This window comes from Drosophila innubila (genome assembly GCF_004354385.1).
Source record: "Drosophila innubila isolate TH190305 chromosome 3R unlocalized genomic scaffold, UK_Dinn_1.0 2_E_3R, whole genome shotgun sequence".
Lineage (NCBI taxonomy): Eukaryota > Metazoa > Arthropoda > Insecta > Diptera > Drosophilidae > Drosophila > Drosophila innubila.
Genome location: NW_022995380.1, coordinates 8,283,440 through 8,304,780, shown reverse-complemented (window position 1 = coordinate 8,304,780; position 21,341 = coordinate 8,283,440). Strand labels below are relative to the sequence as shown.

Sequence of the window (21,341 nt, the reverse complement as noted above, 5' to 3'; positions counted from 1 at the left end):
TCGTAATATACTTGGGGTAAGTGATGTGGAACCGAAACAGCTGTTGTAATTGGTTGACGACATCAAAAATATTTACTTTTTAAAAGGTACGGAAAGCGAATCGATAAATATACTTTTCATCTGTGTAAAGAATAAAGTTAAGTAAGCTATTAATGTGAATCTGCATCTGAAGGGGTTAAATAAATAAATTAATTAAAGTGCAGCATACTATTAGGAGGTACGTTGGACAGTGTTCTATTAATTTTATTAGCATAGCCCCCAGGCGCAATCTAAAATATACATTGGAGTAGTAATATTTTCCATCGTCTTTTCAAATGACACTGTTTTTTGGATCAATTATGTTTAATTTATTGTATATTAATTTAAGTTTACATATTGAAACACACAAGTTATTATGTCTTTATATTTAATTGATTTCGTTTTACAGTATTTGACGTTTATTGTTGTGAACAGTTTTCATCAGTTGCAAGTTCTTTTTTTTTTGTTTTTTTTTTTTTGGAGAAATTAATCACAAACTAGCGCTTATAACTAGTATATATTCAATTATAACATTTTTTCAAATCACTGCACTATGTGAAATATTTGATTCTCTTAGTTCAATTTTCGAACCGCCTTTAATAGGAAAAAAATACGTCGAGTAATTTAAAAAAACTTAAAATTAGTTAAATCGATGATAATAATATACAGCAGCATCATACAAAATATAATAAATGGGATTATTCGTTATTGATGCACACTTAGATTTTTAGGTCTGAAAACAAATTTCACACGCATATTAAAACTAATGTTTATTAAATAAAATTACACTTTTTTTCACTTTTGGTTACCTTAATTTTATGAACGATATCTTTTTACAAGCGACTTTGTTACGGAGTGTGAATTGAGTAAGTTTAAGACCAAACAAAAATCTATTATGTAATTCGAATCAGGTAAACAATTTCAATCTTATACAGTGAGAAATAGTATTTTTTGTTTGTTTTTCTTTCATTTTTCATTTTGTATGTTGTTCGACTTTAGTTACGTTAGCCAATAATGTTAGTAATATATAAGGTATATAAAATAAATCACAATTTGTATACGCATATTTATGTATGTATGTATGTTTGTGGGTATGTATGAATGTAATGTATGTTGCGGTGCAAACCATAATCATTCATGATCTACGATGCATGATTATGATGATTACAACTACAATTACAATTACATATTATGTATATTAAGGGTAAACATTTGTTAATTGTTTAAAACAAAGCAGCTGGCAGCCACAGTTTGGCCGCAGCCAAGCGACATTTATATTACTACGCCTAAAAAAGGGGATTCATTTTAGTTAATTGTCTGCTTGGTGTAGCCTATTGCCTAGAAAACTAAACTCACTAAATCGCCTCTAAATTTGCGTCTAATTCATATGAGAAACTGGCGATCTTCAGAGCTATGAGGCAACGCGGCCACTCCTATGCCGCCTTGGACTGGAGTTTGTAGAAACGCCGATTCAGCACCATCAACTGTTCCAGCAGATGTTGCGTGCTCCGTGGCGGGTGTATTTATTGCAATTGGTTCGTAAATCGAACGATGCGGTGGCATATCGTCATCATCTTTGAATGAGCCGCTTAAATTCGGATTTAGGATATTGTTTGATGTAGGCGTGGATATAGCAACAGTCGTGGCAATTTCTGTCACTCCGCGTATAGCAATTTCGCTGGGGCCGGACTCAACATGTTCGAGATACGGCGGCGCTGCAACACTGATGCCAACGGGCTGACGACGAAATAGGAAGCTAAGCAGCAAATAAATATAAGTGAAACTAGTAGTCGATAAGTCTTTAATAATGTAAGTACTTACTTGAAGTTAAGTCGCGACCAAAGATTGCCTCTTGGTTCACTCAGCTGGTCCGCCAAATGAGCGGGTAAATTTGGTGTCCGATCAAACGGATTGACCCGTCGTTGGGAAGTTGACGATGTATTGGCCTGAGGCATGGATCCCAGCAGCGCTATAAAATTAAAAGATAAGATAAAAAAGATACATTTAAAATGCGGACCTTAAAAACCAAAAGAGACGCATATACACGAACATGATTTCACACGAATCATTCCTATTTAGTGTTTTAAGCTGATTCAACTGCTAAAAACAGACAGTGAATCAAAAATATCAGTTTGGGATCGGAAACACATTGAATGCATTACACATTTTATGGTCAGATGTATGTTTAGTACACAAAAGCTAGAATTATACTTTAAATAATGCACACACCATTCTCATCATCTGAACTGTGATATTCCTCTGCCTCGGCTGTGTTGCGCACAGTAGTATCGCCGTGTCGAAATGTGCCATGTCTTGTGGTGCCTGTTGAATTGATGCTGGCGCCGTTGCTACCGCTGGCAGCGCTGGCCGCCGTTGAAGCTGCAGATGCCGTTTGTGGCTGCTGTTGCAATAGCGGTGTGGTATCATCATCTGTATCGGTGACACTATCTAAAGAAGGCTGTCGATTCCGACTCGCACGAGATTCGCCCTTCGTAAAAACCTTCCGCTTGCAAATGGGGCAAACACGGCGGTTCTCTGTTAGCCAGGGATCGATGCAGTGACTGTGATAAGCTGTAAATAAATGTTAAAAAAACATTAAGAACATCAAGCTCATTTGTGTGTCAATGATTGTTCACTTACGATGCGAGCAGGGCAGCACACGCAACTTGTCATCCTCGACAAAGTCATCGAGACAGATAACACAGGTCTCATACTTGATGCTTGTATTATTTTTGGTATATCGCAGCACAGGAATTTTCTTAAGCATGCTCTTCGGTAATCGATAACGACGTAAACGTCGCTGCTCCCGTATACACTTGTATATCATGTAGATAATCTGGTCAAGAAATATTTAGACAAATGCATTTAGGCCAATAAATAAATCAAAGCTAACTATACCACATACCATAGTGAGAAAACAGAGACCAATTAGTATGGAAAATGGCAATATTAGCTGTGTGTTGATATTGAAGGGCAGCTCGTCATTGATGATTAGCACCACCTCAGGTGATGTAAATGATAATAATGCCTTGCCGGTCGTAAGGCCCACAAAAACAGATGGTATGTTTATGCCCTGTTGATTGTTGGCGGTCATTTGTTCTTTCAAAATAAACAATCATATTAATTAATGTTAGAGTATTTGCAAATACAAGTATTTCTGGACATACCCAACTCATCGCCTTCATTGTTGTAGATGATCACAGCATAATATGTTGCATTTTGGGCCACACGCACCTTTTTTTCAAATGTACAATCTCCTCCGCTAAAAAATCAACATTCATAAAATAAAGTTTTCATCTTTTTATTAATATAGCAAAGGTGTTAATTTGCTTACCGTGATACAATCGCCACAAACTTGGCTCCAGTTGGATATCCAGTGCGCGGTGGGGGTCTTAAATGCGAACAGGCATATTGATTGGTGGTATCGGGGGGCACTACGAAAACTCGGAGACTATTGCCAGAAATTCTGGGTCCAAATGTCGCTGGCAAATCGTTGAATTCCTCAATCAACTGCGCATTAATAGAGTTAGAAATATTGGATGATTAGAAACTAGACTGACCAGACTGCAAGCCCTATAAGTTTTTGAAAACATTTCAGTCTTTTGGTTTGAGTTGCCGACTAATGCAATTCGAAAAACTGGGTGCAATTCCCACACTGCCAAGCTAAAGGTAAAAAAAAAAAATCTTAGTGTATGTCACATGATTTACCTGACTTGTGGTGCGTCTATAGACGAGCACATGTCCCTCGATGATCGACTGATGGCATATGAAGCAGAGACCAAGCAATGCCAGCTGCACAGTGAGACAACGTTTCTTAGCCATGATGTTCTTGGCTGATCCAGCTACTGTTCGAATCAAGTCAAACTTGCCGCCTGTTGAACTGTTTTGTATTGTTGTTATTGACTCAATTTGTTGTTGCTACGTCTGCTGCTGCGTCTGCTGCTTATGATTGTTACCATTCGCACTATTCGCATGTCTCATCTGTGCTTATTTGTGCCTGTGTGTGTGCTGTTGTTGCCTGCAAAACAAGTGCATAAATGAAAATCCATGAAAGCCAAGCTGAAGTCAAAGGCAAACAAACAGCAGCGGCCAGAGCCCCGCCATTGCTTTCTGATAAGATAAACGCGTGTGTATGTATGTATGTATGCATGTTTGGTGTGTGTGTGTGTGTGATTTCTGATTATTTTTTGTTTTTTCATCTTTCTTTTCTATGTTTCGCTTTCTTTTTCTTTGGTCCCACAAGAAGCGCAGTCAGCTGTTCAATGTTTGTTGACAAAATATTAGTGCTGGAACTGTGAGCGATAGTTTTTGTTCCTGTTGTAACATTTACATTGTAATCGATATGCAGAGCAAAAAGCTCAGCTCACGTCATACAATTTCGAGCCGAGAACAAATATTGCGAAAAAGCTTTATGCGACTGAATAGTGAATAGAATGAAGAGTAAACAACACTGCATTGTTGTTGCCGCTTTTGTTGTGATGTGAGAGAGCATTTATTATGATTGACTTTAACTCGAATTAATTGAAATTTTGCAACATATTTCCATTATATCTGCAACTAAAATTCTTTAACAAAAAATCGGGTTATAAAAAATTACAGCTGCTGACGCTGAAGTGTACAACAAGCTTGTAAATCGCTTTAATCAGCCGGCAAAATAAAATGATTCATTGCGAGTTAGACGATAACAAATACACATAGAGGCCTACAGTCTCTCACAGCTGATTACACCCACCACATGCATAACCAAAATTTAAAATTAGTTTTACTTTTATGGTTTACTTCTCGTTTGGTGAATTTTTTTAAATTGTTTTGCTTCCAGACGTAGAGTCGCCGGTCGGAACCGAAAAGTTTTAACTTGGACTCATCAGCAAAATATTACCTGCTCACAGATGGTGAAGTCCTTTTCGGTGTGTTCGGTTGCTCTTTCAAGATTACTAGTGTTAATCAAAGATTTTTTGCCTGAAATTTTTCCATGCATATCATTCTTTCTGAGAACTCGACGTATAGTTTCTCCGGAACATGACTTGCCCAGACTTTCCTCCACCACGGTAGCCAGTTGGGAAGCCGATATCGTTGGATTTTGCTTCACTTTACGTACAATATATCGCTCATCTCTTGCATTGAAAATCTTGTTTGGAGCGATTCTCCCTTTATTTTTCACCCGTTTCTCAAATACGAAACGATGAATTATTCCCTTTACTGTAGACTCTGGTAAATTCACAAGATCAGCTATTTTCCGGCGAGAATGTCCCGATTTGTGGTGTTTTAATACCAACTCCCGTTGCTCGATGGTTGTGCGTTTTCCCATTGACGAAAAAAGGTGTTTTGCTGACGAAATCAAATCATAAAAGCAAAATCTAATTTCAAGTTTTATAAATTAAAGCATAGGCAAAATAAAAAGAAATTCTTTTAAGCTGTTAAATAATATATAATCTTGTGTTTAACAATTCTGCATCAACAGTTTTTGTTGACGAATAATATTTAATAAGATAATTGCAATTTGAACAGCACGAGCCTTCGAGAAGTAACATGGAAAATTTACGAGAAATAAAATTAAAGCTGATAATCCATTTAGTATACATGTGGCGGGCACAAAAATTTCACTAATTTTTGTAATAGATTCATAATTAAATATATGCAGAACGTCACATATAATTAACACATCGTGTCCATGCGTACAAATACAAATAAAGATTTAATAAGAACGTGACTTTGTTTTTATTGTATTGGCAAATATAGTGACATATAATACATATGTAAATGTATGTACAGAAATAAATAAACAAACACAAAGCGAGCTTACGCTTATATACTTATATAGCTGGTAAAGCGCGTGCCTCTTGATAAATACATACATACGTTCCTATGAGGCTCTATAGGTTTGCTCTAAATGTAATGCTCTCTTATCACTTGCTTTTAAGGGTGTTGTCACATATCAAAGCACATTAAAGTGAACTTTTCAACTAACATTTTAATCTGTGGAACCCCCCGCATAACCACCCACACACACACACACATGTACACAATGCCTTGAACTTTACTCACGCACAATTTTATCGTCAAGGTTTTTACAATTTACAATTTGAAAATGTCTGCTATAAGAACTGAAAACGTGTACGATAATAAAAATCGGCTGCACAACAGGTGAAAAAATCCAGGAAATTTCACGGCGTGTTTTAAAAGAAACTAATTGAATACTGCACAATAAAAAAAAAGCTTGAAACGGCATTTGCTTTTGTTATGCTTTCATACGTATCTACAGATGTGTGTGTGTGTGTGTTGGTCTATGTGAATGTGTGGGTGTTTATTAATTGTGCAAGAAAACAGCTGGCACGGAGGTTTAAGATTCAACACAATCAATTGCATTTGCTGCTACTCACTTGTATATATTGTTTATTTTCTCAATTCTATTGAATTTGCCTGCAACTGTTTTCTATCGTTATTGTACTCTGTTTTTTTAGCACTCGCTTTTTTGCCTCATTCGTTTTCCTTCGCACTCGTCGACATCGCAATTGCGTTGCAGTTAATAATTCTGATATTAGAACACAAACACGCACCACCACTTGTAAATATTATAAAATCAGATTCGTATTGTTGTAAATTTGCTGATTTAACATTTTACAGCAGCTTGAATTGGCTTATTTGAGATATATTAAGATTTTAGAACTCAGAGCAGAGCCCACACACAGTAGAACTGGAAAACTATCGATGGCGTTATCGATGTATTAAATATTATGGCCTTCACACTATCGATGGCAACTTACTTTATCGATAATGTCCCGCAATTTTCTCATTTGTGTGCCAATTTTTTAGAGCAAAATATAGTTTTCGCATCCAAACAATAGCTTTTATTCCATAATTCTTTTTATTTTGTGAAATTCGACATTAATAACGGTATTCATTTTTAATATTTAGGCAATTATCATTCATTATAATACCTATTTGGATTTCCGGCTAATAGTAAATTTCAAATATTTCGAACATTGAAAATAGGCTGATCTAGCTATTAAATAGCTAGGTAGGCTTTTGGTTACTAAAATTATTTAAATTGCATGCCATTTTTTTTATATCTTTTGATCCAATTGTTGTATAAAAAAATTTTAAAAATATTCTTATTCTGGGCTTTAGAAAAAATCACCAAATCCTGCATTAAATCATAGAATAAAAATATTTGTAAATTTTTTTAATACACCAATAAGTATTGATATTTATTTAAAAGTTGTTGAATAACTCTTATTTGTAACATTTAAAATAAAAATCAAAAGTAACATTTATTTTAAATTTTCGTTGAAAAAATCAAGAATAAGTGTTATTTTTAAACTTTTAAATAAAAATTGTTATTTAATTATTATTTTGCACTATTTTAATAGAAATAAAAAACAAGTGTTATTTTGTAGCTTTTAAATTAAAGTTTGGAAATAATTGTCAAGTTGCAATTTTTGTGTTTAAAATTTATAACTGTTACGGTCCCTGATTTTTATATATGAATTTTATTGGCGATCGATAAGAAATAATCGGGCAAACTGTATTACAAAACTTGTTAATATTTATTGTTGGGATAAAATAGGCCCCATAACTAGGCAATGACAACTCAATTAATGTCAATTCTATTTGATCCATAAGTACATTTTTCCCTGTATGGTATGCTTGACGGGATTTATTTTCTTCAAAATCTTGGTCATTGTCTCAACCAATCGATCACTCGAGACACCAGTCTTTTTGTTTTTGAATTTCGTCAGTAGCTCAGTGGCAGTCAAGGGCTTCCGCTTGAGATAACGACGCACGGCTTCCTCGGTGATTCCATAATCCCTGTGAATCAAAACAAATATGTATTATAAAACTAAAATATAATAATCCCTGCAATTAAATAAACGTACTCCACTTTGTTGCTAACAACGCCGGCAAATGACGATGGCAACGAATTGCTGAGCTCGCTCTTGGGACGCTTTGCTGGTGTGCTATTGGGACTGTTGCTGGTATCGGAGCCGGTGAGATCGCTGGGCAAGCTGTTCATCTTGCGTTTGCTGGCATCATTCGATAGAGTGGGCGTGGCTGATCGTGATTTATTTGCATTGCTGCCACTGGAAATGACCTTGCTATCCTTGTCCTTGTCTTTATCTTTGTTAAGGGCGGATGATTTCTTTTTGGGCGGACCATTGCTGAGATCATCTTCGGAGTCGGTGCTGTCTGAGCTGAGATCCGTTGACGAATCACTGCCATTGTTTGTTTTTGATTTCTTCTCATCCTTCGATTGTTTCTTTTTCTTCTTGTCCTTGGCGGCCTCATCTTTGTTTTTCTCCTTTTTCTTCTTCTCATCTCCTTCCTCCTTGTCAGATTCATCTGATTTCTTTTCTTCATCCTCTTCTTCGTCTGAAGTGAGCAACTTGCGCAATGCATCCTCCTCGGCCACGCCTTTCATGTCCTTGACCATCTTGGACTCTGGGTCCGGTTCACTATAAATATTTCAAGTCATTATTATATGCCTTTCAAATTCAAATGTTAGTTTGTTACTTACTCTTCGCTGGAGCTAGTATCGTAGTCCATTTCACGTCCCTCCTCGTCCCCGTCGTCGGACTCCTCAAACGCCTCGTCGTCCACATCTCGTTTTTTCTTCTTTTTGTCAGCACCCTTTTTGCCTTTGCCCTTGCCCTTCTTGCCAGAACCATCGTCGCTGTCCTCCTGCTCCTTTTTCTTCTTCTCCTCTTCATCATCGGAGTCGGATTCGTCTTCGGAGTCAATCCATTCATCCATATCGGTAATTTTCAACTCCTTGGACTTCTTGGTAGCAGCCTTTAGCAGTTTTACTTCTTCGGGATCTTGCTCCTCCTCCTCGTCGCCGCGCAAACGCTTCCGCAACATAAGAGAGAAGTAATTCATCACCTTTTTGCGCCGACCAAACTCCTGTTCAGCTTCTTCCGCCGACAAGGACTTGTAGCGTTGGATGGGCTGGAAGTTGTACCACTCAGTCAATGGATAGGCCTCAATGGCACCATCTGGAGCATGAGTAAACACATAGAAGGCTGCATTCTCACCGACTCCGCCTTCTCGAATACCCTTGAATTTCTTGCCCGTCTTGCCGCCCACTTTCAAAATCCAGGGCTGTGCGTCTGGTCTGTATTTCCGTGCTATTATGCCAAATTTCTTGCGGCGTGCCTCCTCGCGCTGATCCCGATTGTATTCCGATCCAGCGCCAAATTTCGGCTGATCTTCGTCCATGCCACGAAATTCCTTCATATTGTTCTCCCGCTCCAATTTCACATTTCGCCATTGCGCAAAATCGACGTTAAGTGTGGCATTGAAGCGCATCACATGGTGCTTCTTGCGCATCTTGGGCACTCGAATCTTAAATTCCTGCACGTTGCTACTTGACGACGCCGAACTGGATGCGGCCGCAGCTGCCGTTGCAGTCGCACTTGCGGACGTGGTAGCTCCATTTCCACTTCCAGCGTTGGCAGACTGCGATTGGCATGAAATAAAAAATGGAAGGGGAAAAAGCAAGTTAAAGTGTTGCAGCACTTAAATGTGCAATAAGCTCACTTACCGGCGGTTTGACTACACTCGACATGCCGAATTATTGGTTTAAATATTATTTTACTAAGTCTTTTATATCTATAAGAGAGTATCAACTTTGACTTTCCGGATGATAATTTTTTGGAATGTAGATATCGAATTTATAAACATATCGACAATTGCTTAGAGCTATCGAGCTATCGATGGAAAGAAAGAAATCTTATTTTGTCGATATTGTCGTCTATCACTAATAAAAATTGAAAATTTAAAAACGAAAAAAACTCATTAAAAAATTAATAAATTCAATATAAATTTAAAATTATACAAAATTAAAGTAAACAATTTAATGAAGGTTTGAAGTTCGTCAGCCCTCGGAAAGAAAAGTTAAAAAAATAAATTCTAAAAAAAAATCTATCAAAAAATCGAGAAAATTCTGACAAAAATTTTGAAAAATTTAAACAATTCTATGTAAAATTAAATTAAAATACCTTTTTTCGGAAATTAACATTTTTTTAAGTAAAAAATCAAACCAGATCGGACATTTTTACTGGAGTGGCAACCTTTCAGTCGGGTGGCAGCATTTGGACCAGGTGGCGACGTTGTGGGTAGAAAAGCGTTCTGCAGAAGAAATATTTTATTGCCCATCATTTAGTTGTTTATTTAAATTGAAGCACTAGAATGTCAAGAAAAAGCGTGCTAACCGATGAGCAGAGCAAATTAAATTCTCGATTAGAGCCACACTTAATTTTTATATGCCCTGAATGCGGCAAAGCGTTTCGTACACAAGCCGAGTGGCGACAGCACTTGAATACGGTTTGTTTATAAAATAAATATATATATATAAGCATTTGGATTAATGAAAAATATTTCAATTTACTACTGCAGAAGCATGATTACCTAAAGAAGACCTATTCGGATTTCAATTTTATTCAAATTGATGAAAATTTTCACGAGTGCCAGCTATGCTTCAAATGGGTGGAGAATGCACACAAGACAATTGCTCTGTTGCAGTATCATTATTTTATGCATCTGGATCATTGTGAAACATACAAATGTGTACACTGTCAACTGTCCTTTACACGGCGACGAGCAATAAATGATCATTTGATGTCCACGCACATCAAGCAGATCGAAAAGTATGAATCAAAGGTGAAAATAGTGAAACGACAGCCAGGGAAGCGCAATGATTTGTTGCAAAAGGCGCTGATGGACATTGATTTAAAGCTTGAAGATCAAGACGAAGCATCATCAGCAGCATTGACCACAAGTAAAACCAATCCCAAACCCAATGCCAATGCGAGTGAACAGGCTTTAGATCGCTGCTTAAATGCCTACGAGGATTTTGTGCGAAAGGAGGAGGAAGCAGACCAGACACCGGAAGTGAAAGATGAAGAGGAGTTGGATGCACTCTGCAAAGAGTTGTTTGAGGAACGCCCAGAGGTCACTGAGAAAGTAACAAAACAAAAGGAAGTGGTAACTATTGAAATTGATGCTGTAGGCGAAGAGGAAATGGATAAGCTAAAAAATGGAATGAAAAGTGATCAGGATACGGAAACAGATGTGACGCCGCCAAGCAAACGAAAACGTAAATACGTCACACCAAATCAGGATGTCGATATCGAGCTATCTATCGAAGGACTCTCGAAATTAGTGTCGTATTTGTGTCCAAAGTGCGGCAAGGAAATTGTCTCTATGGAGGATTGGCGCAGACATGTTTTCAAGAAGCACGACTTTGAGCACTTTATTGAGAACAGCTTTCAGATTAAAGATGGCCAGAGCTTATGTCTGCAATGTGACGAGGTGCTGAACACCACAAAACGTTCTGAATTGCAGAAGCATTGCTTTAAACATCTGCCATTTCGATCGTATCTAAAGTGCACTCTTTGCGAACGCACCAAAACGAACATGTCCAAGATGTTCCATCACATACGCTACAATCATCAGAAGGAATTACAACGCAAAGATAAGACCCAGTTGCTTATAAAACCAGAGCCAAAGGGGACGACGCCACATGCAGCTAAAAAGCTGGATAGTCCTGAGTCCTATCATCGAAATGCTGATCAGGATGAAGAACGCATGTGTAAATTTTGCAATAAAACTTTTAAAACAGTCTGGCGTTTCGAGCGTCATGCATTGTTATGCAGGGCTCCGGGAGCGCTGAAGATTCCAGCAAAAACAGACACAACAACTGCGGATGCGTTGCTCCAGCATTTGCGTGAAGGACAAATACGTATGAATAAAATATGGAAACAAATGCAATTGGAGGTGTCTTAATTTGCTGGTTATGTTAAACTTTTATAAATATGATAGTAATTAAAGAACCAATATATATATATTGAAAAATGTTTACATTTTTTATTAACCAAATTGGAATACATTTTTTAGTGAATGGTTCAATACCAGTGCACATATACTACTTTAATTACCAAAATGGGATAAACTTTTATTTTAATATTAATGATTTTTTTTTATTATGGTTTAAATTAGTTTTGATGATAAAAGTCAAGAAACTGTACTTGTTGAATTATAATTTGAATCAGTGTCTTTTTATTCAATATTCAATCTTCATGCTTGACAGACTGCATTAAAAATTGTACGCCATTTAGTCACACTACTGACTACTCACCTACCTTCTGTATTCTAAAATCTAGACACTACAAATGGTTTCCTGGCACGTATGGATTTCCGATTATGTAGAGGCTTCTGTGGTGTTCGCATAATGTTCTTAACGTGTTTTGTGCGTGGGGCTAAAAGTTCCTCTTGCACATTTTGCTTGATTTGAGCATTAGCGGAAACTTCATGGTCTCTGGTAATAATTACAACTTTCCGGTTCTTGGCAACTTTTTTAGCCTTCTCAATTATTTCCATAAATCGGTCAAACTTGTGCAGATATATCTCGTTATCGTCATCGTTATTCTTAGTAGTCTCTGTTGAGTTGGTAGAAATGTGCTTTGGTGGACCCGGTACCGGGTTTTCGGCATATTTCTCTTCCATAGTAGCAGCGGAGATATCTTCAGGGGACTCCTGACCTTCGTAGTACTCGTCAGGATGGCAAAGCTCTGGGTAATCTTTATGATTGCCCTTTTTACAGGATCCGCCAGGTTTACCAGAAGTCGGAGTATATATGGGTTTTCCCACAATTGGTGAGTAAGCATAGTTACAGGTTAATAAGGTTTCGCGAAAACTATATTGGGACTGTACCAGAACTGCACAGCCCACTTGATTGGAGTTCTCCAGAGCCAATTGCAAAAAGGGCTCGTTCCGTTTACTATAAAAAGGCAGAGTAGGACCTTAAGTTGCGAGTCACTTTGTACATTTGAATCTTACCGATGATTGAACGTGTAATTTTGAATATCCTTCCAATCCGTCTCGTGTTGACTAAATAACCAATGGTACATTATCCATATGATTTCCCTATTTAGGTCATGCGTCAAAATCTTCAGCGTATAACTATAACCCACATTCTGTCCAACATTTTTGTACTTTGCAGTATTACGACATAGATCACGGTGCAGAAAGCAATGAAGGACATTCATCTTTGCAAGATACGCGAGCTCCTCATTCCAACGCATCGACGCCATCCGGGCAGCTGGAACGCCGTGGAAATCCTGAAATCCATCTGCCAGCCAAGAGCGAATCATATTAAGTTGTTTTAATATATATTTCTGTAAATTATTGATATGAAAAACATAGTGACGGTTAAGTTAAGGCCTTGGAGTAGTGATTAATTACTATGAATTGATTAAATGGCACCGTTTACCATTTTGGCTTTATATTCCAATTTAAAAATCGATGATCTTTTTGTAATTTATGTATGTCAATACCTGTAATTGTTTTGTCATGGGAATCACACTAGCATCTATTTCGCATTTAACACCGTAGTTCTGCGAAAATAGCACATCAGTTATTAATATAGATAGTCCTTGAAATGTTAGTTATGACGTTTTACACTTCGTCACATTTTATTGTCACAAACATTCATATGTATGGTATATGTGACGCAGTGTAATCCTGGCATTACTTACTCTCTCATCAACACCGCAAGCCACATGTTCTTGACTATGACACAAACTAGCATCGCAGTAATCCTGGGTTGGCTTGAATATGTTATGCAATGCCAAAACTGCTCCACTGAGGTAGAGAATAGTACATATTATTGACTTTTTCACTTGACAGACCATTTCGATTTGAGCTGGAAACGAATGTCCATCAAAAATTTTGAAATGGTTCATTATTAATAAAATTGTAATTTAACGCTACAATGGGAACTCGTACAGCCTTATGAAATTCGATTGAGTATAGATCATTTATATAGATTCCGCCATGAAATTGTTTCGGCAACACAAAAATCTTATTCGTTATTTTTTTTAACTAGGCCATTGAATCATAAGTTTCTGTACTAAAAAAAGAAAACAAAGTTATGTTTTTTCTTGCAAAATAAAATGTGTGTATTTCCTATTTTGTCTGAACAAGTACTTGACTAACTGCAAGCATAAAAAAAAGTTTTTTAAAATATAACTGCTTTTTATAAGCGTTGCCATGTGGGCATTTATATTAGCAAACCTTTCAGGGCTGCAACTTAATATTTTAAACCGAAATAAATAATTATTTTCTGATCTGTCTCACATTTTAATTATGAGTTTTATTTATTTATTTACAAATTTTAATAATTGTTTTAATTTAAAACAAATACTATTAATATACAAGGTGCGTATTTTAGTATTTTTTTTTTATGTATACATCTTTTTCCAAAAATGTGTACACACTGTGAATGGTTGCCCCCAATCCAAACTCGATAACAAAATGATACGGTCGGTCAATATTTATCGATAGCGGCAAAAAAAATTGTAGAAAATTTTTCTGATTCGTAAATGCAAATTAATTAGATTGAATTGTGTGATAATTGTGCAATGGAAACAAGTTTAGATGAAAGCATGGATGCGGATAGAGCAAGCTTAAGTCCACAAGACTCCCAAAGTCAGTCTCCACCTGCAGTAAACGGAAAAACTACGGCTGTCAATGCTGGTAGTCAAGACGGAACCAATGGGGTAGCAATTGCTAAGGAAAAACCAAACGCCAATGAAGTGCATTGGTAAGTGTTTGGATTTGATTCATATTAAATTATGTTAACTTTAATTTTTGTATAGGAGCAAGCCATTTAATGCGTTTAGCGGTCGTCCCATAGGCGAACACACGCAACTGCAGCAGCAACAACAACAAAAGCAGCAGCAACAGCAGCAGCTACAACAACAACAACAACAACAGCAGCATACAGCTCAGCATATAGCAAGCAATCAGCCGGCTGCCGTTGTCAATGGTGTGGCACAAGCACCAGAAATTTGGGTCGAAACAAAAGCCGAGGACGGGCGTTCGTATTATTATCAAGCTGTGACGCGAGAGACAACTTGGACACGACCCGATGGTCCAAACATCAAAATCATGACACAAGTTGAGGTTGAAGAGCTAGCCAAACGGCAGCCAAATGCAGTTACCAAGCCCGAGACGAACCCGGGGGATCGTGCTGAAGGTTCAGCCGCAGCTGCTGCTGTGCCTGGTCATGCACATTTGACCTCGCAGCCGCCGCCGCATCTATTGAATCAACCACCGCCCAATAGTGGGGGGCCGCTGCTTAGCCAGCCGCCACCGAACGTGCGTCAGCAGCCGCCACCGATGTTCCAGCAGCCACCCGGAATGCAGCCCCCACCTGGTTTTGGTCAACCTCCTCCGTTTTGCATGCCGCCGCCTGCGTATGGGTTTCCGGGAGGGGCACCGGCAGGACCCTGGGGCGTTGGTGTGCCGCCCTGGCAACAACAACAACAGCAACACATGCATGCACCGCCAACAGCATCACAGGACAAGCCTGCGAAGAATTTAATCATCAAGCCGGGAGTCATTGACCCCGCTGTCATAGCCCGCGCAGCCGAATGGTCTGAACATCGTGCCCCTGATGGTCGTCCATACTACTTTCATGCAGCTCGGGGCGAGAGCGTGTGGGAGAAACCACAGGCGCTTCGGGACATGGAAGCTGCGCGCATGGCAGCTCACTCGGGAGCATCTCCTCAGGCGCCACCAGTTGGTGCTCCCGCTGGCATGCCGCCTCATTTGCTACCCAATCCATTAATGCACATGCCGCCAGGTGCAGGTCCCGGCTTTGATCCTCAATTGGCCTTTGCCGCAGCTGCAGCTGCCATGAAGGCGAACAGTGACAACAATAAGGCAGCACAGGCCGCTGCACTGGAAAAGGAAGCTAAAAAGGCAGCCGAGGAGAAGCGCAAAAAGGAGGAGGAACAAAAGAAGCTAGCAGCGGCAGCTGCCACTGCCAAGCAGACCGACAAATCACGTCCTGTGACCAGCACACCCATTGCAGGCACTCCCTGGTGTGTGGTGTGGACTGGCGATGCGCGAGTTTTCTTTTATAATCCTTCAACGCGTACTTCTGTATGGGATCGACCCGAAGATCTGATGAATCGTGAGGATGTCGACAAGGCGGTCAATGAACGACCTGAGCAGCTAAAAACAGCAGAGGAAAAGTCCGCTGAGGCGGATCCAAAACCAGGAGAGAATACAACTGCGCAGGAGCAGCAGGCATTATCACAGCAACAGCCGCAGCATCAGCAGGTGCAGCGCCTGGAGCCGGATGAGGACGAAGATGATGAAGTCATTAAAATACGCACCGAATCCGAGTCCAGTGTCGAGGAAGTGCCCACAAAGCGTATGCGCTCGTGTAAGTTGCATAAACAAATTGATTCCAAAACATATACATTTTATATACATATTTATGGTAATTTCAGTTACCAAGGCCAAGAAAAATGAGGATGCCGTGCTGGAGGCTGAACAACGGGCGGCCAAGGAGCGCGCCTTGGTCCCGCTGGAGACCCGCGTCACTCAGTTCAAGGAGATGCTGCGCGAAAAGGATGTGTCCGCATTCAGCACCTGGGAAAAGGAGCTACACAAGATTGTATTCGATCCGCGTTACTTGCTGCTGACATCGAAGGAACGCAAACAGGTATTTGAAAAGTATGTGAAGGATCGTGCCGAGGAGGAGCGCAAGGAGAAACGCAACAAGATGCGACAGAAGCGTGACGATTTCCGTAAACTCATGGAGGAGGCCAAGCTGCATGGCAAGTAAGTAAAACACTTACCTATCCGAATTTTGACAAATAAAAATTAGGAAGCTTAAAATTTTAATTGTGAAATGAGATAAGGAAATATAAGGATAAGGATTTACGAATCAAATGTAAATATCACATTCCAAATAAATCTGTTTTATATTTTTATTAAATTAACTTATAACATAGTCTTTTGACGAACTATTTATTGTTATATACATTATTTATTATGCAAAATGAAATTCAATTTTTTTGGAAAAGAAAAGAATATAGAGTTAGAAAAATTAAAGATACTATTTTCTTATACTCATGAAGTAGATTCTTCCGAATTATTGTTCTTTGACTAATATTGTTTGTTTAATTTCCTAGGTTTTGATTCCCTTTTTATTCTTATTTTGGTTCCTTTAAAAGTATTAGTGTTTGTTTTTGTCTGAAGAAGTAGCATTAGTTTATGTCCCAGTTTTTACATCATATTTTCCATTCTTATCACAGATCTTCGTTCTCGGAGTTTAGCCAACGGAATGCCAAGGAGGAGCGATATCGGGCCATTGAGAAGGTGCGTGAGCGTGAGAGTCTGTTTAATGAGTTTATCGTTGAGGTGCGTCGTCGTGAGAAGGAAGACAAGCAGCTGAAAAAAGAGCAGGTATGTTTTGGCTTCGGATGTCTGGACATTCAATTACGTATCCATATCCATTATATGCATATCTATATATTTTTATATATGTTATATTGACTCTTATCATAATACTTGTATTACAAACGTATTTTTATAATGCTATTGATTTTTGTTAATTAAACAACATGAACCGATCTCCTCCCATCTGAACGATTGCCCCTTGACCGGTTCGGTTGCGAATTGTGGCAACATGTTGCCAATTATGGTTTCGGCCCAAACCGACCACCAAACTTTTTAGCTACTAATAGCTAACAGATACAGATTACAGCACAAAAGCACCACCCAACAAATGCAAACACCAAATTTACACACTGCCGTCGTTCCTGTCGTCATCGTTGTCGTCGTCATGGTCCCAGTTCCAGGCCAATGTTGATAGCTCAAGATCACCACGCACACGCTTGCAATATCTGTTTGTGTGGTGAGTTCAAAATGAAAATTCAAAACAAAAATATGAAAAATTTGTTTTTCTGCAAATAAGAAACAAATTTGGAATCAAATAAAAAACAATAAAAAAAAATAATAATTAAAAAAAAAAAAAATTATACAATCACTAAAAATCAAAAGGTATGCAAAAAATTGAAAATTACCTGATAATCGTTGGTGTGATTTCCACTTCCCGCCCCGCCCTGCGTCGCACGAATCGCCTAGGAATGATGTTGTGCCAATGAAGATGATGATTGATGATCAATGATGGTGATGTTGATGATCATGATGATGTGGATGTGGATGTTATTTGCCGTTATTTGTTCATACATTATGATCTGTTGATGTTGGAAGATCAATGTGTGGGTTAAACGAAGCGGAAGCAGCCAACTCATCAATAAACGGCCAGCAGCAACAACAACAGCAACCATAACAACAACAACAACAACAAGAACAACATAACGTGTACAGGTGGCTTCGAGGCTGAGCAAACAGTATGAATAATGCATAATTTAATTAATCAAATATTTTTGTTTTTACAAATTATCAAACTTGTAAATGACAGCGACCAACATAGGAAATTGCCCCAATTCAATCCCATTCAAGCTTGTGCAGAGCAAAATGATTGAATGAGTCTTTCTATCTCTCTCTCTTATGGTTACTCTCACATTGCTCTCACAAGCTTTAGGCAACGGCACCAGCACGTTGAAAATATTCTCTGTATTTTTCTCTGGTATATTATAAAATATATTTTACCTTATGTATATTTAATTTAGTTTAATATTGTTCACTTCGGCCAAGCTGAAGCATTTGCCCTGGCCTGTAAGCTAACGGATAGAGAGTTGCATTTTTAACAAGTAATCCGATTAAAAATTCAAATTCACTTTCTTTTTTAATACTAAATGCAATTTTAATTCTTTACTTTCTTTTTTAATACTAAATGCAGTTTTAATTTACATAGTTACAAAGAATTGTTTAAACAACATTGTTGATTATGAGAGGTCGATAATAACAGTCGACACAGTCATCTCAAAAGCAGACATTTTGAAATCGTTGTTAAGTCAAAACACAAAAGTGTCTGAACGGCAAATACTTGGTATAACACTTTTGAACGGTCTCAAAAAATGTGCTTCTAAAGATCGAAACCTAATAAGTTGTATTTGTAATTAGTCAGAAGCTGAAGTTGAAAATAGCTTTTCTTTGCCTTTTTAGTCCGTTTATTTCCTGTAGACATGATTTTAAAATTTATCTGCACTTCTCTATCAAAAAGCACAGCCGACACTAATCAAAAAAGTTTATTTCAGTTACGTCTTTTATAAAGCTAATGAAAAAATTCTTTTACAGCGAAACAAAATGTGTAACTATGTTTATTAGCTCTTAAGTGTTTTTAGAATTTAAGCCAAGTTAAGTTAGTACTTTAAGATCTTAGCACTTTAAGGAAAATTCGCATCAGTGCCAAAAGCCTAACTAATTTATATTTTCAACCAATTTCTTTTCTCTTCCGCATGGCTGTCATGTTGAATTACATTTTTAAATATTTAGATACGAAAAGAGTTTATGGACATGTTGCGGGAGCGTCATGACATTGAACGTCACACGCGATGGTATGACATTAAGAAGAAATTCGAATCGGATTCCCGTTATCGTGCTGTGGACTCCATGTATCGGGAGGAGTACTTTGAGGATTATTTGCACATCATGAAGGAAGAGAAGCGCAGAGAACGTGAGCTGCGTGACCAGCGGGATCGGGAGCGCCAACGGGAGCGTAAATCTGATCGCCGGGATAGGGAAAAGGATAAAGACAAGAGTCGCAAGGACAGTCGCAAGGATCGCAGTCGAACCAGGGATCGCGATCGCAAATCACGGGAAAAGGATGAGAAGAGCAAAGATCGCAAGAAGCAAGAGTCGCCCGTGAGTGTAATATAAGAAAAATGTGATTTTTTTTGTCGAGTAAACGATGAAACTAACTCATTCTATTTGTAGGAGGAAGGCGAACACCATGAGGAATCTGATCATGAGGAGCGAGCAGGCAGCGAGGACAGCGAATTGGCGCGTCAGCGTGAAAGCGAAGCGGAGCAAAAGCAAAAGGATCGCGAGCGCAAGTTGCGTGCCGAGCAGAGCATCCGGGAGCGTGAGAAGGAGGTGCATCGCACATTGGCCGGACATCTGCGTGACCGCGACAAGGAACGGGAGCATCACAAGCGCGACGAGTGCATTGGACACTTTACGGCGCTGCTGACGGATCTGGTACGCACGCCCGACTTTACCTGGAAGGAGGTGAAACGACAATTGCGTAAGGATCATCGCTGGGAGCTTATAGAGACACTCGATCGTGATGATCGTGAGCGGTAAGCAAACAATTGATCAAATAATCAATTTCTTTTATTGAGGTATGACATTTCTTCTTTGCAGTATCTTTAATGAGCACATTGACAATCTGATGAAAAAGAAACGTGAGAAGTTCCGCGAAATGCTCGATGAGATTGGTACGCTGCAGTTGACCAGCACCTGGAAAGAGATTAAAAAATTAGTCAAAGATGATCCCCGATATCTCAAATACAGCTCTGATAAGGGAGAGCGCGAGTATCGTGATTACATCAAGGATAAAACGATGCAGGCAAAGACCGCGCTGCGTGAATTGTTGCAGGAATGCAAATTCATTACACACAAGAGCACCGATCTCATCAAGGAGAATGCCAACCATCTTAAGGAAATCCAGGACATTCTCAAAAATGACAAGCGGTAAGCTATGCATACTCTTAAACTGAGTAAAATTACTCAACATGTTGTTCTCTTTGCAGTTACTTGGTACTGGATCATTTGGAGGAGGAGCGCAGTAGCATCTTGCTGGCATTCTTGGAGGAGATGAACAAACGTGGACCGCCACCACCGCCGACTGCCTCCGAATCCACTCGACGCAATAAGTAAAGTAAAAGTCGCAAAACAGAAAACTAATTAATAAATAAAATATAACTCAAAACCATTTAATTTAAGCATTGGAATTATATGTAGCGCCTAAATAAATATTTTAAACCTTTTCAAACACATGTAACTAATTTTCAATAAATGCAAAATGAAAGAACACACACTCAATTATATATATATATATATATATATATGTATATTTTTTATTGATCATATAAGTTAAATTAGATTTGTATCTGTCAAATACATGTACATATATCTTTATCTGTTTTAGATTTCATTTCGTAATTTTATAATTCTATCTCTATTTATATAAATGTACCGCATGTACTCATATTTCCATTCATCGCTATTTTTATTGTTTAATACACACTCGTTCTGAACTTTTTGTTTAGTTCCTAGTCACTAAAAAATACAATAATTTCAGTTTTATATTCATTTTCAACGTTGGCGCCACACAATTTGGCGCTTTTCTTTTTCTCTCTTCTTCAAACATATTTCAAATTATTGTAGATATATATCTGTACTTCAATGTAAATGTCTGTGTGTCTGTTAGGAACTAATAGCGAAAATAATGCGCTCCGTTTACGTTTTAGAAATTATATTTTGTTGAGTCACTGCGCTGTTAACCAAAGTTTCAACTAGTCGAATGTGTTACCTTTTAAGGATAGGGCTTCTAT

The 21,341-nt window shown here is 38.3% G+C and overlaps 5 protein-coding genes across 14 annotated transcripts; 2 read left to right on the top strand and 3 right to left on the bottom strand.

Moving 5' to 3' along the window:
- Positions 1-389: 389 nt before the first annotated feature.
- On the bottom strand, positions 390-6,735 carry LOC117792946 (E3 ubiquitin-protein ligase RNF13). Of its 2 annotated transcripts, XM_034633287.1 has the most exons (10): positions 6,399-6,735; positions 4,898-5,346; positions 3,727-4,036; positions 3,353-3,528; positions 3,186-3,280; positions 2,924-3,117; positions 2,659-2,854; positions 2,248-2,589; positions 1,840-1,987; positions 390-1,774 (listed from the first exon to the last, which is right to left on the bottom strand). In XM_034633287.1, the coding sequence occupies exons 3-10, from the start codon at positions 3,838-3,840 to the stop codon at positions 1,402-1,404; spliced, it is 1,638 nt and encodes a 545-aa protein (XP_034489178.1). In that variant the 5' UTR covers positions 3,841-4,036; positions 4,898-5,346; positions 6,399-6,735; the 3' UTR covers positions 390-1,401. The 2 variants fall into 2 exon arrangements, with proteins under 2 accessions (XP_034489178.1, XP_034489177.1); XM_034633286.1 differs by lacking the exon at positions 4,898-5,346 and having other exon boundaries at positions 6,399-6,732.
- An 807-nt stretch (positions 6,736-7,542) lies between these two features.
- LOC117790785 (general transcription factor IIF subunit 1) lies at positions 7,543-9,693 on the bottom strand. Its single transcript, XM_034630343.1, has 4 exons — positions 9,560-9,693; positions 8,534-9,474; positions 7,896-8,471; positions 7,543-7,827 (listed from the first exon to the last, which is right to left on the bottom strand). Exons 1-4 carry the CDS (start codon positions 9,581-9,583, stop codon positions 7,626-7,628), a joined length of 1,743 nt encoding a protein of 580 aa, XP_034486234.1. The 5' UTR covers positions 9,584-9,693; the 3' UTR covers positions 7,543-7,625.
- Positions 9,694-10,111: 418 nt separating this feature from the next.
- LOC117792022 lies at positions 10,112-11,863 on the top strand. The gene is made up of 2 exons (XM_034631974.1): positions 10,112-10,341; positions 10,414-11,863. The coding sequence occupies exons 1-2, from the start codon at positions 10,207-10,209 to the stop codon at positions 11,800-11,802; spliced, it is 1,524 nt and encodes a 507-aa protein (XP_034487865.1). The 5' UTR covers positions 10,112-10,206; the 3' UTR covers positions 11,803-11,863.
- A 189-nt stretch (positions 11,864-12,052) lies between these two features.
- On the bottom strand, positions 12,053-13,709 carry LOC117792476 (venom allergen 5). The gene is made up of 4 exons (XM_034632638.1): positions 13,554-13,709; positions 13,353-13,412; positions 12,856-13,193; positions 12,053-12,796 (listed from the first exon to the last, which is right to left on the bottom strand). Exons 1-4 carry the CDS (start codon positions 13,707-13,709, stop codon positions 12,169-12,171), a joined length of 1,182 nt encoding a protein of 393 aa, XP_034488529.1. The 3' UTR covers positions 12,053-12,168.
- A 630-nt stretch (positions 13,710-14,339) lies between these two features.
- Positions 14,340-20,691, top strand: LOC117790008 (transcription elongation regulator 1). Of its 9 annotated transcripts, XM_034629241.1 has the most exons (8): positions 14,340-14,620; positions 14,676-16,252; positions 16,320-16,653; positions 17,130-17,280; positions 19,279-19,647; positions 19,720-20,084; positions 20,149-20,478; positions 20,538-20,691. In XM_034629241.1, the coding sequence occupies exons 1-8, from the start codon at positions 14,439-14,441 to the stop codon at positions 20,662-20,664; spliced, it is 3,435 nt and encodes a 1,144-aa protein (XP_034485132.1). In that variant the 5' UTR covers positions 14,340-14,438; the 3' UTR covers positions 20,665-20,691. The 9 variants fall into 9 exon arrangements, 4 of the variants coding, with proteins under 4 accessions (XP_034485132.1, XP_034485135.1, XP_034485133.1 ...); XR_004617943.1 differs by lacking the exons at positions 19,720-20,084; positions 20,149-20,478; positions 20,538-20,691 and adding exons at positions 17,562-17,731; positions 17,962-18,230 and having other exon boundaries at positions 19,279-19,352; XR_004617944.1 differs by lacking the exons at positions 19,720-20,084; positions 20,149-20,478; positions 20,538-20,691 and adding exons at positions 17,562-17,731; positions 17,878-18,230 and having other exon boundaries at positions 19,279-19,352.
- The last annotated feature ends 650 nt before the right edge of the window (positions 20,692-21,341 follow it).

Excerpts from the sequence above, each read along its gene's own strand:
- LOC117790008 (XM_034629241.1), top strand. The coding sequence starts at position 14,439 with ATGGAAACAAGTTTAGATGAAAGCATGGATGCGGATAGAGCAAGCTTA. Across the intron at positions 14,621-14,675 it reads AACGCCAATGAAGTGCATTG|GAGCAAGCCATTTAATGCGT; the intron begins GTAAGTGTTTGG and ends ATTTTTGTATAG. Across the intron at positions 19,648-19,719 it reads GCAAGAAGCAAGAGTCGCCC|GAGGAAGGCGAACACCATGA; the intron begins GTGAGTGTAATA and ends TTCTATTTGTAG.
- LOC117792946 (XM_034633287.1), bottom strand. The coding sequence starts at position 3,840 with ATGGCTAAGAAACGTTGTCTCACTGTGCAGCTGGCATTGCTTGGTCTC. Across the intron at positions 2,590-2,658 it reads TGTGCTGCCCTGCTCGCATC|CTTATCACAGTCACTGCATC; the intron begins GTAAGTGAACAA and ends ATTTATTTACAG. Across the intron at positions 1,775-1,839 it reads TGGTCGCGACTTAACTTCAA|CTTCCTATTTCGTCGTCAGC; the intron begins GTAAGTACTTAC and ends TTTGCTGCTTAG.
- LOC117790785 (XM_034630343.1), bottom strand. The coding sequence starts at position 9,583 with ATGTCGAGTGTAGTCAAACCGCCG. Across the intron at positions 9,475-9,559 it reads CGAGTGTAGTCAAACCGCCG|TCTGCCAACGCTGGAAGTGG; the intron begins GTAAGTGAGCTT and ends TGCCAATCGCAG. Across the intron at positions 7,828-7,895 it reads GTTGTTAGCAACAAAGTGGA|GGATTATGGAATCACCGAGG; the intron begins GTACGTTTATTT and ends TTTGATTCACAG.
- LOC117792022 (XM_034631974.1), top strand. The coding sequence starts at position 10,207 with ATGTCAAGAAAAAGCGTGCTAACCGATGAGCAGAGCAAATTAAATTCT. Across the intron at positions 10,342-10,413 it reads GGCGACAGCACTTGAATACG|AAGCATGATTACCTAAAGAA; the intron begins GTTTGTTTATAA and ends TTACTACTGCAG.
- LOC117792476 (XM_034632638.1), bottom strand. The coding sequence starts at position 13,709 with ATGGTCTGTCAAGTGAAAAAGTCAATAATATGTACTATTCTCTACCTC. Across the intron at positions 13,413-13,553 it reads CTTGCGGTGTTGATGAGAGA|AACTACGGTGTTAAATGCGA; the intron begins GTAAGTAATGCC and ends CTATTTTCGCAG. Across the intron at positions 12,797-12,855 it reads AATTACACGTTCAATCATCG|TAAACGGAACGAGCCCTTTT; the intron begins GTAAGATTCAAA and ends GCCTTTTTATAG.